The following is a 13,447-nucleotide window of genomic DNA, read 5'->3' on the forward strand; positions in this document are numbered from 1 at the left end:
CATGCTTCTTGCTTTTGGGCAAACAAATTCAAGCCTTGAACAAAAAGAGATTCACCAGTGCACAGAAAGAGTGTCTTCGAGTGGCGCCATCCTGGCTCTCCCCTCTGTGCACTATTGTATCCGTGTCGACACAACTGTATTTTCTTTATAGGCTATAGCAACATATTAAAATATATCTTCTAGAAATACTGAAAGAAAGAGTCTATAACCAAATAATATAACTACTAACTGTCAGATTAGTTCAGTTAGTAAGTTGCCTAATCAGTTGGGTTTAGTTTAGTATGCTAGCTAGTTCTCTGTGAGAAAAAGAGTGCTGTGTCAAGTCATTAGATTATTTTTAATGAACAAAAGAAAACAGCAAAGGTCAGATATAATTTGCACGTGTAAAAGCTTTTTGTAGCTGTAGAAATATTTTGCATGTGTAATTTGTGCAGGACAATTTTCATCAGTGAGATTTCAAAGTCTGAGAGACGGACACACAAATTTCCTACCTGTGTATGCGACACTGAAGTTACAAGCCACAAACTACAAGTTACTAGTATGAATTTTGACCATTTTTACAGCTGAATCTGATTGGTCAAACGCAGAGTTCATCTGTCCAATCAGAGAGCAGATAGTTCCTTTACATTCATCCCCCTGCAGGTCCTGAGAGATGGACGACAGGCTGCTTTATGTATCCAGAGTAGAACAGTAATGTAGCTTTAGGATGTTCACAAACATCTGCTAGCGTTACCAAAGTAGCAGCATCAGTGCTGGCAAGGAACTTTTCAAGCTGAAGGCAAACCAAGAATGGAGACATATATCGTAATTACACAGTTAGACATGAATGCTGGCCCACTTCTTTGTATTTACAATTTTGTGGATTTAGGACAGTCTAGCTCCTGTGAGATTACAGAAGCTTCATTGTAAACTTGAAGATAGTATCAGGTTCATATTGACTTGCTTACTAAGCTTAAGTTAGCGTTAGCTATTAGCTTAGGTAAAGTTAGTAAGCTTGTAAATTAGCATAGAGGATCAGGAGTGACACCCAGGTAACAGCTGACCTGCCAGACACAGCAGAGGATAACAGACAGTATTTGCATGGCAGTGTGGAACTCTTGGTCCAGGTCACATACTTTTCATCCCAAACTGCTGTTTCTGGAGAATCTGATATCCAGAGTGTTACAGAAAGCAATTAATTCCATTTTTTCAATGGTAAATAGTTTGGGGTGCTTTATACTGTAAATAGGTTATTTATGTACATTTTATTTGCTATCTAATATCTCTTGTGCTATTGTTTTTTTTTTTACAATAAAGTGACTACAGTGAATTGTTTATGAACAAATACATGTTTGTTACACCATTGTACTATTAACAATGATTACTAGACCCTCACATTCATTTAATCATGACATGCAGTCTTTAAGAAGTTAAACAAGATGAATTATGACTTTTTACAGTTGTAAAAATGTATTTGGCTCAAGAATAAATATACACAGAAGGTTGGATTACAAGTCACAAATAAAAATGAACAGCTATATAGATGGCAATTTAATATGGCAAATATGTAGTCTGATGTGGTGGGTGACTGTGGATATTTCACAGGTGGTCTTCATCTGATGCAGGGTCATCCTCTGTCTCTGCGGCCTCTGGAAAAAATACAATTAAAAATCTCAAAGAATCCACATATTGAATCCTTACATGCCAAGAGAAAAAAAAAGAAAAGTTACTGTTTGGAAACATTAATAATACACAGATGTGGCCTGTATTGTTTTGAAATACTTTGTTACTTTTCTGTTTTCAGAGAGCAGCACTGACACTTATGCCAAATAGATTAACTGGATGAACAATATTCATATTTTGTATGTATGACTTAAGTGTAACAACCACCTCTTGTACAGCAGTGCAGTCAGTGATATATTTCCATGCATGTCATGCCTCCTGCTGATCTGTGTGTCTACAGTGGCTCCTGAGTGGTCAAGGCTGGTACAGCAGACAGCAAACTAAACTGATGTGGATCATCTGGCCTTCTGGATCAAAGTTATGGAATCCTAGGTCCTGATAACACTCATTTTATTACCATGGCCCTCTGAACTTGTGGAATGGAGCTGTAGTCTTTGGCCTCTTTCTGTATCTGAAATATGAGAAAGGCAACACATGTCTACTAGCAAAAGGGTGTTATTATCAGGTCGCACAAAGCTGCAGATATGCTATCTGCTAATACAGCACTGCTTCTCACAGATGTATTTACTGTAGCAACTTACTTGTGGCACAAGGGAAGACTGGATACTACTCTTATTAGAAAGATCTTAGAAATAAAGCTTCAACATCATTAATGGCAGCGCAACACATTATAGTCCTACAATAACATCAAATGCTGATCCATCTGGTTATACAACTGTCCTGCTCAGGGCAATTTTCTCAAGAGCATGTTTTAATGGTTAGCTTAGCAATGTTTACATTATTTAAAGGACCAGTGTGTAAGATTTAGTGGCATCTAGCGGAATGGACTTGGCAGAAATGGAATATAATATTCAAAAGTATGTTTTCATTAGTGTACAATCACCTGAAAATAAGAATCATTGTGTTTTTGTTACCTTAGAATGAGCCCTTGATATCTACATAGGGAATGGGTCACCTTCCACGGAAGCTACCATGTTGCACTGCCATGTTTCTACAGTAGCCCGGAATGGACTAACTAAACACTAGCTCTAGAGAGGACCTCTTGTGAGTTTTGTGGCCACCTTAAGTTCTCCTACATGCTTGGAAGGGGAGGTTGAGGGGAGTTGTCTTCATTTCTCACTGCTAGATGCTACTAAATCTTAAACACTGGTCGTTTAATCAAACATGTTAAAGCAGAGCAACAGTATGTAATACGGCCGAGTAATTGGTTTGCTTTCAGCTTGAAAAGTTCCTTGCCAGCGTTAATGCTGCTACTTGTTAACACTAGCAGACAATTGACAACATCCTAAAGCTGCATTACTGTTCTATTCTGGATACATAAAGCAGCCTTCCTGAACTTGAAAATATGCATTTTGACAACGGTGTTGCCTTACAATAACAGCAAACTAACTACAAACTAAATACACGACACATCAGATATTTACCATTATTATAAATGGCATCCTCAAGTACAATTATACCCACCTGAGTTGCGGGAGAGCCCGCACTGTCGTCCATTTTTCAGGACCTGCAGGGTGATGAACGCAACGCAACTATCTGCCCTCTGATTGGACAGATTGACTCTACATTTGACCAATTGGACACATGCACAAAATATTTCGACAGCTGCAGAACTTCATCTTTTCACAAACTATTTCACAATCTCAAAATATTAATGACCTTTATTGTATTCCATACATACACCGCGCTGTTTTTTATCTTTTGAATCGCCCGCGTTTTAACCTATGGTTTTAACTATTTGACCGGTTTCGAGACTGGCGCCCGATGGCATTATAGTGGAATCCCAGCCAATCAGCTGTTTGGAAGAATTCAAGCACAGTCAGCATATTTGTCATGGATATATAATCTTGCTAATTTAAACAGGGCTCTAGCCATTTAACTGTTGTGAACAGCACACACATGTGAATTGTTAAAACAGTAAATGAAAGGCTGATGTTGATACTTGGACAGGAGAGTGTTAACTAAGCTAAGGAGTTAGCCTTAGCTAACATAGCTAACAGGTGGAATTGGAACCTGCACGTTTCTCTCTTAAACAAGTTTCTTGTTGAAAATACAAACTTACCTTTTGGTATGAAATCTTCTAGGTTTAGGCTTAAAATAAACAGTAAAAAAAAAAAAAAAAACAGTAAACAAAAAACCAAAAAACACGGTTTGGATGGTTCAGCCACAGATGGTGCTGCATATCTTCGTCGCCCCTCAAGTGATGTTGCTGTTGCGCAGCAGCAGTGCTGCCGCTGCTGGCCGGAGGCTATATTGCAGCTACAGCTGATTAAAACAGTTGTTTAATTTATAGTGGATTAAGTAAAGACGAAGTCAAACAATGTTTTGTTTTTTAATGGGAGAAATATCCAGGTAAACCTAGGATCAGAAATGTCAAAATATTAATATTAGAATAGCTAGCATGAATCTAAAATGTAGTGACTAAAATCTGATCAAATCTACCTTAACGTTAACACACACATGTATTTCTAACTATAACATTATAATACATTTGTAAACAACTCATCTCATGATCATTCAACCCACCTTGAACTTCTGACAGTGTTGCAGACATTTATGTATCTGCAAAAATCACAAAAACAAACCAGCACCTAAACCTGTTTGATTCACTGGGTTTTTGAGTGCTGGTAGTTATGTGGGAAGAGAACACACCAACAAGTTATCACTGAAAAAGCTTGCCTTTGAAAATCACCTGATTTCTGAGGCAGCCCGACAAAGGGATTAAAAGACAACAGTTAATTTGACAGAGTGACTTGAATTAAAAAAAACATTGAAATTTGTTGTTAGGCATTATCACACTGACCTTCAACCAACTGCTGTCTAAATAGACTTAAAAGATGGGTTGAAGTGAAAGTAATTATTCCTTTTAGATTTTGTTTGTTGAATCCGCCTCAGTCTGATTATGAGGCATTGAGATTGTGTGAGCTTTTCACAAGATGAATGGACAGGTATAATAAAATACAAATGATTAGGGATATTCTCCAAATGGCAGTGATAAGAAGTTTGCATTACACCAGAAGAAACCAAACAGATAGAAGTTGGAATAAGAAATATTAGCGAGACCTGCTTTGCTGCCGTTTGGAGCTGCAACAATTTATAGAATTGTTTGTAGAAAATTAATCAGCAACTATTTTGATAATCAATTAATTGTTCTAGTCATTTTACTAGTAAAAATGCCAGATTCACAGGTTCCAGCTTCTCAAATGTGAAGATCTGCTGCTTTTCTTTGACACATATGACAGTAAACGGCATATGTTTGGGTTCTGAACTGTTGGTCAGACAAAAAAAGACATTTGAATACTTCTCCTTAAGCTGTGAGAAATTGTAGAGGGCATTTTTCAATATTTTCTAACAATTCACAGACTAAATTATTAATCGAGAAAATAATCTGCAGATTAATCGATGATGGAAATAGTTGTTATTTCAGCCCTAAGCTTCTATTTATTACTTTGTGTGCGTGCAGACACTTTAATTTGGGATAGGATGATGAATCTGCTGCCTCTCTGTTAGAGATATTTTTAATCTTTTTGTCAGAGGTACAACTTTGAGTTACAGGATAATAAAACTGGTGGTTTTGGCTGGACCAGCCCTATAAACGCAAATGTCCGAGACTGACTGAGTGAGTGACTGAGTGAGTGAGTGAGTGACTGAGTGGCTGGCTGACTGAGTGATGAAGGTACACTGTTGGTCGGCCAAAACCAGCGGAAGGCCGCCGAAACTAAGTACCCCAGAATGCATTGTACCAACTGGCAGTGATGGTGTAGATTAGCTGTAGGACTGTTTATATGTCACTTCATTAAGTTTTAATATTTTTTCAGGCAAGAAAGTAATCGTGTAGATTCCCAGTATGTGGCCAGTTTATCCAAAAAACGCCTGTTTGAAAGTCTGCTCAGACATATTTGGAGATGTGAGGAGCTGCTGGTCGGGTACCAGCCAGTCATCTCAGCTGCTAGCAGCCCAGCCTGATGATCGACCCGTCCATGTCCGTCATCATCCTGGGGAGAACATGATCCGATGAGCTGATCTGTGCAGCTCTTTGGTAATTTACTGCTGGCTCTAATGTCTCCGCAGCATTTTGATATATGATATAATTCATTTTGGAAGATAAATGTTGGTCTCGCAGATGAAATCTAACAATTGTAGCTGCCACATCAGTTTGTCTGAATGTAAAGTGAAGCTTCATGTTTTTACTGGACAGAACAACAGCGCTGCCTCTGGGGCTCTATGTGTACAGATATCACTTTTCAATAAATATAAATGTATTAAAATGAACAGATCAGTCTATATTAAATTTTGATTTATTTTATTAAGCTACATAACAGTTTGGATTTTTTTTATCATAGCTACATTACAGACTGAATAACATCATTTACTGCATCTCTCTGTCAATGAGGTTATTTTTTGTGAGAAAAAAGTTTTAGTGGAGCTTTGAGTTGAGATTATTTTGTCACATTACAGTCAGGTAGGTGTGTTGAAGCTGAGCTGCTGCTGTCAGCAGAATGCTCATACTGTGTCCTTGCGTCCTCAGAATTTTGTACTCCAGAGTCCAAACTTGGCATACTTGGTATTGATAAAGACCCTATGTGGTCCTATGTCAAATTGGTTTGGTTGCCACTTCCTGTATCAATTTAAAACTTCCCATTTCAAATGAAAAGCCTTCTAGCGTTTCATACACAGTCCAGCCATATACTAGGTTTTGACCTAGTCTTGTTTTTTACTGCCTCTGCTAAGCTGTCAGACAGCCCAACACTGGCAGACACACAGATGTGAAGGAATTCTCAAGCACTTGTAACTTGTCAATAGAAGTTCATCCCAGGTCAGTGACAGACACAATAGAAATACTGTCAACCACCAGAGAGAGTTTGTCTGCCCAATGCAAAGTTTGTTTCAGGTCTTATTTTCCAGGAGCACACAGACAACTGAAGTTTAACCAAGAGGTCACTCCAAGTCTTTAAAAATTGAACTGAACACATCTCAATATTTCCATATAATTTACTGTTTCGCTACTAACAGTCTTTTCTGCCTTCCAGTGCAGGGTTAAGATATTATTTTTTTTATTTCTAAAGTAGTAAATGCAAAATAGTCTACTATTCTACTGTAATTGCCTTATCGTAACATGTTTTAGATGCTAAATTGGGCTTCTTGGCATCTTTTTGATCGGGAGGGTGTTAAGTCTTCAAAATTATTCAGAAATCCTCCAATTTTTTTTCCTCTATGTTGTGTGTTTTTTTGTAAAAACAGCACCAATCTTTTTCTTATACCTCCTGACAGCTTGTAATGAGCATATTGAAGATGATGAATAAAACATCGGCTCATACAAAATCAACTAGCCAGTAAGGCCCAGTTTAAGGATCTCAGGCTACAGCCCAGTTTTCTAGAAAATCAAGAAACAAATAGGTGATGTGTGCATGTACCAAATCTGTGCAGTATACTGGAGAGAATACAGGATTGGATCAAAACTAAAAGACAAAGTTGCATTCTTCCAGAGTAATTCGTTTTCATGGTTCTGAGTTACAGCCTGGAGTAAAAATCGAAACACGGCAGTGACTTTCAAAACCATTTTGAAAGATTGCTTTCATCTTATGTTCTGCACAATGCTGGCAGCAACATTTTGAAAAGGCTTCTGAAAATGCTGACTGCCTTCAGGGTTGTTTGTAGGGGTCCGTGTTCCCGGAAATTAGTATTACTCCAGGAAATTAGTCCAAAATCACATCATTAAAAAACACAGTTCAAAGCAGCTAAAATTGAGTCTGTTTTTTATTTTTTATTATTTTGGCCACATGCTGTATTTGGAGTTTGTATCCCCACGTTAATGAAATTCTGAGTCTAATAAGATGCATAATACTAGCTGAATTAGCACAGCGGGTTAACAAACTGGTTTAACTTCTTTTTACCTCAGAACTCAGGTTTGATTCATACATAATGCCAATCAGCCCGACACTCACCCTCTCTGTCCATCATCATAACGTCTCAAATGAAAAGTGACCATTTCACTTCTAACAATGAAGTTCAATGTTATTAACAATAATAATGATAATCTCAGTATGAGAAATTGTTGTGCAAGCAAAGTAAAAAAAATCAACATCAGGCAAAAGTTTGTTTATTTGGCCTAAAAGGGCCATAAATAAAATTTTATTCTCTCGATTTATTAACAAGCCACAGAAAGTCCATGGCTGTCTACCACAGCACTTAAAACATCTCATTCTGGTGCAGTCCACAAAGACATGAGACCCATTTGAGATACTCTGAGCCGCTGATAAATCTGAAGGCTCTCTTCCTTACTTCCTTAGAAAAATAAAACAAAACGTGGTAATACTGTACCAAACTGGAGGCAGAGCAGCAGGGTGATCCTTTTCACGCAGAGAAGGGTGCTTTTAGAAAGGGCTATGAGCGTAGTTGGGGAAGCTTGAATCAAACAGCAACAACAACAATAATAAACTATGAAAAACCCTCAAACTCATGTTTTTTTTTTTTTTTTTTTTTGCAAAGCTGAAGCAGAATGTGCTTGGCTTTCAACCACTGCAGGATTGCCACTGTTTTTCCATCAACTTCTCCCCTCTCATTTCATTTTTCCCTCCCAACAGTCCGTCCTCTCCTCTCCTCCTCCTCCTTCCTCCGTTTGTGTTTTTGCTTAAAATAAAAGTGAAATAATATTTATAATGATAAAACCTATAGCAGCAAAAGAGTAACAGAGGAATAACAGCTAGAAAGCGAGTGACCCCTGGATTTATAAGGAAGGCATGGGTTAAGAGAGGTCCATGGATTTACGCCCAGGGTCGGGCGAGGGATAAAGGAGAGGTGCCTGGCCGTCCCTCCGAGCTCATCTCCCCTCGGTGGGCACCCTGCCGAGGGCGGCGATGACACGGCTAAATCGTTCACACAGCTCCAGGGTGGAGTAGGTGGGCAGCTTGGGGGGGTCGTGGAAGCTTTTGATCTCCGTCGAGCAGTCCAGTAACTTAGGGAGGAAGTCTGTCAGCTTTTCCTGGAGGTTGGCTGCCAGCAGAAGGAGGACAGACGGAGAGATAGTCAAATGATTAACTGTATGGGCCTTGCATCCACAATCTGATGCCGAAACACAGAAATCACAGAGTAAATATTTTCAATGCGATATCACAAGTAGTTTGAAAGCATGTTCCACAACACAAACAGATTGTAAAACTCTAGTGAATATGAGTCTGGGTGATAATACTCAGCTTTTCCTGAACAAAGGCCAGGAACTCTGAGAGCGAGCTCTCTGTGGACTGATACTGGAACATACTGATAAAAGCTGAATCCGTTTCAATGTTGTTTTTCTACCAGGAAATACATTTTCAGGAGCATTCTCTGAACCTTTCTTAGTGCAATCAGACAGACAATCTAAATATATGTATATATATATATATATATACTGTATGGCTTTCAATTATTTAAAGACTGATATACGCTGATGTGTGATATACTGACTCAACTCAGAGCTGAATAGCTAGAAGAGGTTCTGTGATCTCTTTCTAAGCGTTAGACAATTAAAGCTGTGACTTCTTGCAGAGAGTTTCTTCCGTGTGATAATTGAGCTGTCCTGGTTCCGATTTTGGGGAAGTATCTTCATGCAATTTTGAACCGTTTAAAATTTTAAAAATGTGTGTCCACCATGTGTTGTTCTAGATAACATCAACATAATTTTTTCATTTTCAGATTTCCTAGGACAAGAAGAATTGCTGCTCAACCTCAGAATCTTTCTAATGTGTGAACTGAGCAGTGGCCTGATTATAATGACCTTTGGCAGGGGGACGGGGAATGTACTAGTAACCTAAGACTTCAACTCTCCAGAAATATCTAATAGGCCGAGTCTAGGCTGTTCCCTTCTCCCCTGAGGACTCACATTCCATCTCTTGGCCCAGGTAGGAGCACCAGCGGTTCCTCATGTCCTCCACTGCCAGCAGGTCCCTCTCGGTGTCGTGGACCAGCAGCAGAGGGATGCAGGGCACCACCAGCTCGTTCATGATGCCTAGACCGGTGGTCACCTCCGGTTCTTCTCCGGACTCAAACATGGCGGCTGCTTGCTCGTTTAATTTCTGTGGTGGGAGGGAGGGAAGCACTGATGAGTCTTTCAAACATAAGATTTTATCAGTTACTAAAATATTTGTCTAATACAACAATAATTCCATGTAAAGCTGTTACACGACTTTAACATTTGCCCTGAGGAGTTCATTTCCGCTCGACTATGTGTTTTGCTTCTTTTCCCTTCAGTTAGATATTTGAGCTTCACTGTTCAGAATTTATGTGCAGTTTGACACTAGAAGGAGCGTATTATGAGCGTGGTTTGTGACATCACAACTTTGGAGCCAATCGTAATCCAGTATGCAATTTACGCACGTGTGATGTAGAAACCTGAAGCCTCCTGTTCACATACACTGAGAATTAAGTTAAAAGTGAAGTAGGAGACATCTTGGAAATTTTTGATATGAAAAATATTTGCATATTCAAATATTCTGGATTTTTCAATGAGGGAGAAGGAGCAGATGTCATTTTAAGAAGTGGTATTTGAGCTTTCTTGTGGAATAATCATATCAAACACAAATTATTCTTCAAAGTAGAGTATTTTTATATGTCTGGAGGGGGTCTTTAAACCAAGGAAGTGAGGATTACTAATTCAGAATTTCTCAAAATAACTTCATCCAAGAAAACACATTGCTCACTTCATAAATTTGTATATTCTTCAGTGTTTCCGTTTTCACTGCCTCATTCATTTCACTGTCCTTGTGTTGTTCTTTCTAGAGAAGTTTTCCATTTCTTATAATAGATAAGTACTAGACAGCTTAAGTACTAACAATAATCCCACAGACATCATTAATTTCACAGAATATTCTACAGCCACCGGAGCTGAAGTGGGTCCTGACGCACTTGCATGCATGTGGATACAGGCTTTTCTTCTTGTTCTTGGCCAAAACCACCTTGCTGTCACAGACAAACTCCCTGACCTCCTCCTCTCTGAGGAAACGACCCGGTTTTTTGCAAGCCAGTTTGGAATCAGGGGCTGCGAGGCTGGATTCGCAAAACATCCAAGTACATTAACTGTGTCAATGTTAGCAGTGTTTTCAATTAAAACAAGAGCTGAAGGTAAACAGCTGAGCGGACGGAGCCAGAGGTTCTGGCCAGAGATCTAAGATGACCGATCGGGCTGTGCAGCGCTGAGGTTTGAGGTTAGCTGAGGACATGCTTGTGTCTCATGGTAATGTGTTTACACTCGCTGGCCCTCCTGCTTCCTATTCCCACTCCAATGATTACATTATGAGCACAATGCTGGTGTAAGGTTACTGAGTGCAGCAGCAAGAGGGCTGCTAAAGACCAGTATGAGGCTGATCAGACCAAAATACCCTCACCCTTTACCAAAAAATGCCAGAGCGCAGCCCTGAAGCTCGGTGGGAGTGAAATGAAAAGGGGCTCACATCACAACGCTGAAAGGATTTTCATCTGTCAGTATCAGATGAAAAACCTTCAGTGGAATCTTTTGTGGGCTGCGAGCAAGCCAAAGCAATATCTCAGCAAAAGCTATTTGATTATAGTACCACAGCTCAGTTCTGAAGGGGGCGGGGGAGGGGGGGGGGGGTGTCTGGCCATTTTAGTTTTGCTGAGTCACTTTAGCAGGGGAAGTTTGACACAGAGGAAAGGGAGTTACAAAGAAAAGACTGGGATCACAGGGAACAACTGCTAGACACAAAAGGTTTCCTTCCCAAAACAGATCCTGTGCAGAGCTACTTTGTAATCTCTTTATTTAATTGAAGAAATATGACATATAGGAATAAACATGACCACTGATTCTAATTGAGAGTTGAAAAGATGTTTGAAATAAATCATTATGTTACCGCACGGGTTGCCTCACCAGCAAACACTCTCGACGGTAATAACCAAGAAGCTCCTCATCGTGTCCTCTGTACAGCCCCTTTGTCAAAAGCTCCTTATTGTACTGGTGCGCATAAATCAGATACATCAGAGCCTCAACGTAACTGCAAAGGAAGAGAAAAGAAGTTACTACATTCAGATAAAATAGTCTGCATTGCATATGAAAGTTGCACTGAGAACTTATAGAGTAAACCATCCAAAAGGAATAAACTCAATGAACTCACTACAGATGCACAACTATAAAAGATAGCTGCAAGTTGCTGCCCTCTGCAGGTGACATTTCAACAGTTACTGACTACCAGATGTAATGTGCAACTCTAAACTCTTATGAGTTAAAGCTCGAACATGATAGCTGGTGACAGAGATTGATTTTTCCCAACAGTAGACAGTATTAGGTGGGGGACCGGAAAGGTGTCACCGTACTTCGTCTTCTGAAAGAGTTCCAAGCCGGTCATCATGAAAATGGTTGTCTCGCGGAAATTCCTGTAGTCCTGATGCCACATCTGATTAAGAAAACATAAGATACAGAAGGAAAAATTTAAGACATGATGTGTAATATCGACTGGCAAATACTAGCATTTTTAAACATCATGGCAAAGGATATAAAACAATGTGTAATACTACCTTAAAGGCAGTCAACAAGGACTCAAATTTTAGTTAAAATAAAACCCCATAAAGACACCACTGCTGACCTCATATTCATCCATGTTGACCTCCTCAGGCTTAATTAGGTCCAGTTTGGCACGTGCCACATTCATAATGCTCTTACATCTGTGGAGGGAGGTGGGGGGACAGGAAGAGGAGCCGGCGTTAGTGTTGAGAGTGGTGAGTCATTGTGAGGTACTCCAGGAGATGAAACGGTCCACCCTGCCCCTAGGCCTTAACATGGCCTAATGAATCACTCTTTAGTGCTGAGAGGAGAAGTGAAACACTCCTCCCGAGGCTCCTATTGAGGCCACATGCACACATAAATCTAATTATCTTGCTCAAAATAGAGGAGAAGGGAGAAATCAATTTTTCACTCATGAATATGGATTGAGGCCAACAAGCATAGTTGGAAAGTTTTAAGAGATAGTAAGAGGCATTACATACCCTAATGACATGAGCACCTCAATGTTAATAGGGAGGGAATCTTGATATTTGCCAGAAGTATTATAAAAAAGTCATTATTGGACATGTGTCTCTTAAGGTTTGTGTTTGAACAAAAGGTAGAGGAGTACTCATCACAGAGGATTTGCAGCGTTAAAGCGTTGTCCAGATGAGACAGTCAGTCTGAGCTGACAGTGAACCAGGAGGACTGCTTCAGATACTGCATGTCATAGTTAAGGTGTCTGCTGCCCTCTGCTGGTCATTGTGAGGCATTGATTTTATGTAAATTATCTAACTTCATTCTTTTAGGTTTAAGGCAACCAGAAGAAAAGAAAATTCAATGATTGGTATCTTTTTTTGAAAAATCTGACCTACCTCTCATCAAAGGCCAGGTTCCTGTCAGCAAACTGTGTGAGCAGAGTCCTCTCCAGGATCTTCTTGGGTGCCTGGTTTTGAATGAAGTAGACGATGACGTGCTGAAGTCGGTAGTCGTTCTCGGGAGACGTGTCCTCTTGGGCGAATCTCAAAAGACGACCATATTCCAGCTTGATGGCCTGATCGGAGAGACAAAGTGGGAACAAGTTATGGTTAAAGACTCTGAGGTTGAGGTGGTGTAGACATGGGTACTTCGTTATTCAGCTCCTCGTGAGTCAAGAACTTAAAAAAGGTAATGTGCAGCAGATTTCACTTGCAATTAAATGGATTTCTGAAGTAATTGTTGCCCTCATATTACAAACACTGACCAAATAACTGACCGTTTTACACTCATACTTCGGAAAAGCATCTGCATTTCTGTATTACAAGCTCAAATTTGCTT

The 13,447-nt window shown here is 39.6% G+C and overlaps 1 protein-coding gene and 1 long non-coding RNA gene across 7 annotated transcripts in view; both read right to left on the reverse strand.

The window, feature by feature from the left end:
- Positions 1 to 1,430: 1,430 nt before the first annotated feature.
- On the reverse strand, positions 1,431 to 3,718 carry LOC137195187 (uncharacterized). Of its 3 annotated transcripts, none has more exons than XR_010931090.1 (3): positions 3,127 to 3,718; positions 1,870 to 2,113; positions 1,431 to 1,628 (listed from the first exon to the last, which is right to left on the reverse strand). It is a non-coding gene; the product is annotated as an uncharacterized lncRNA (long non-coding RNA). The 3 variants fall into 3 exon arrangements; XR_010931089.1 differs by having other exon boundaries at positions 2,577 to 3,718; XR_010931088.1 differs by lacking the exon at positions 3,127 to 3,718 and having other exon boundaries at positions 1,870 to 2,570.
- Positions 3,719 to 7,757: 4,039 nt separating this feature from the next.
- The window catches only part of usp25 (ubiquitin specific peptidase 25), a 28,732-nt gene continuing 23,042 nt past the window's right edge, over positions 7,758 to 13,447 (reverse strand). For all 4 annotated transcript variants that reach the window (XM_067607352.1, XM_067607354.1, XM_067607353.1 and 1 more), the window contains 6 exons: positions 13,006 to 13,184; positions 12,234 to 12,312; positions 11,965 to 12,044; positions 11,522 to 11,645; positions 9,521 to 9,713; positions 7,758 to 8,655 (listed from right to left, as the gene is read on the reverse strand). In XM_067607352.1, coding sequence (XP_067463453.1) covers positions 8,483 to 8,655; positions 9,521 to 9,713; positions 11,522 to 11,645; positions 11,965 to 12,044; positions 12,234 to 12,312; positions 13,006 to 13,184 — 828 coding nt within the window. In that variant the 3' untranslated portion in view covers positions 7,758 to 8,482. The remainder of the gene's footprint in view (positions 8,656 to 9,520; positions 9,714 to 11,521; positions 11,646 to 11,964; positions 12,045 to 12,233; positions 12,313 to 13,005; positions 13,185 to 13,447) is intronic.

This window comes from Thunnus thynnus, chromosome 13 (genome assembly GCF_963924715.1).
Source record: "Thunnus thynnus chromosome 13, fThuThy2.1, whole genome shotgun sequence".
NCBI classification, from domain to species: domain Eukaryota; kingdom Metazoa; phylum Chordata; class Actinopteri; order Scombriformes; family Scombridae; genus Thunnus; species Thunnus thynnus.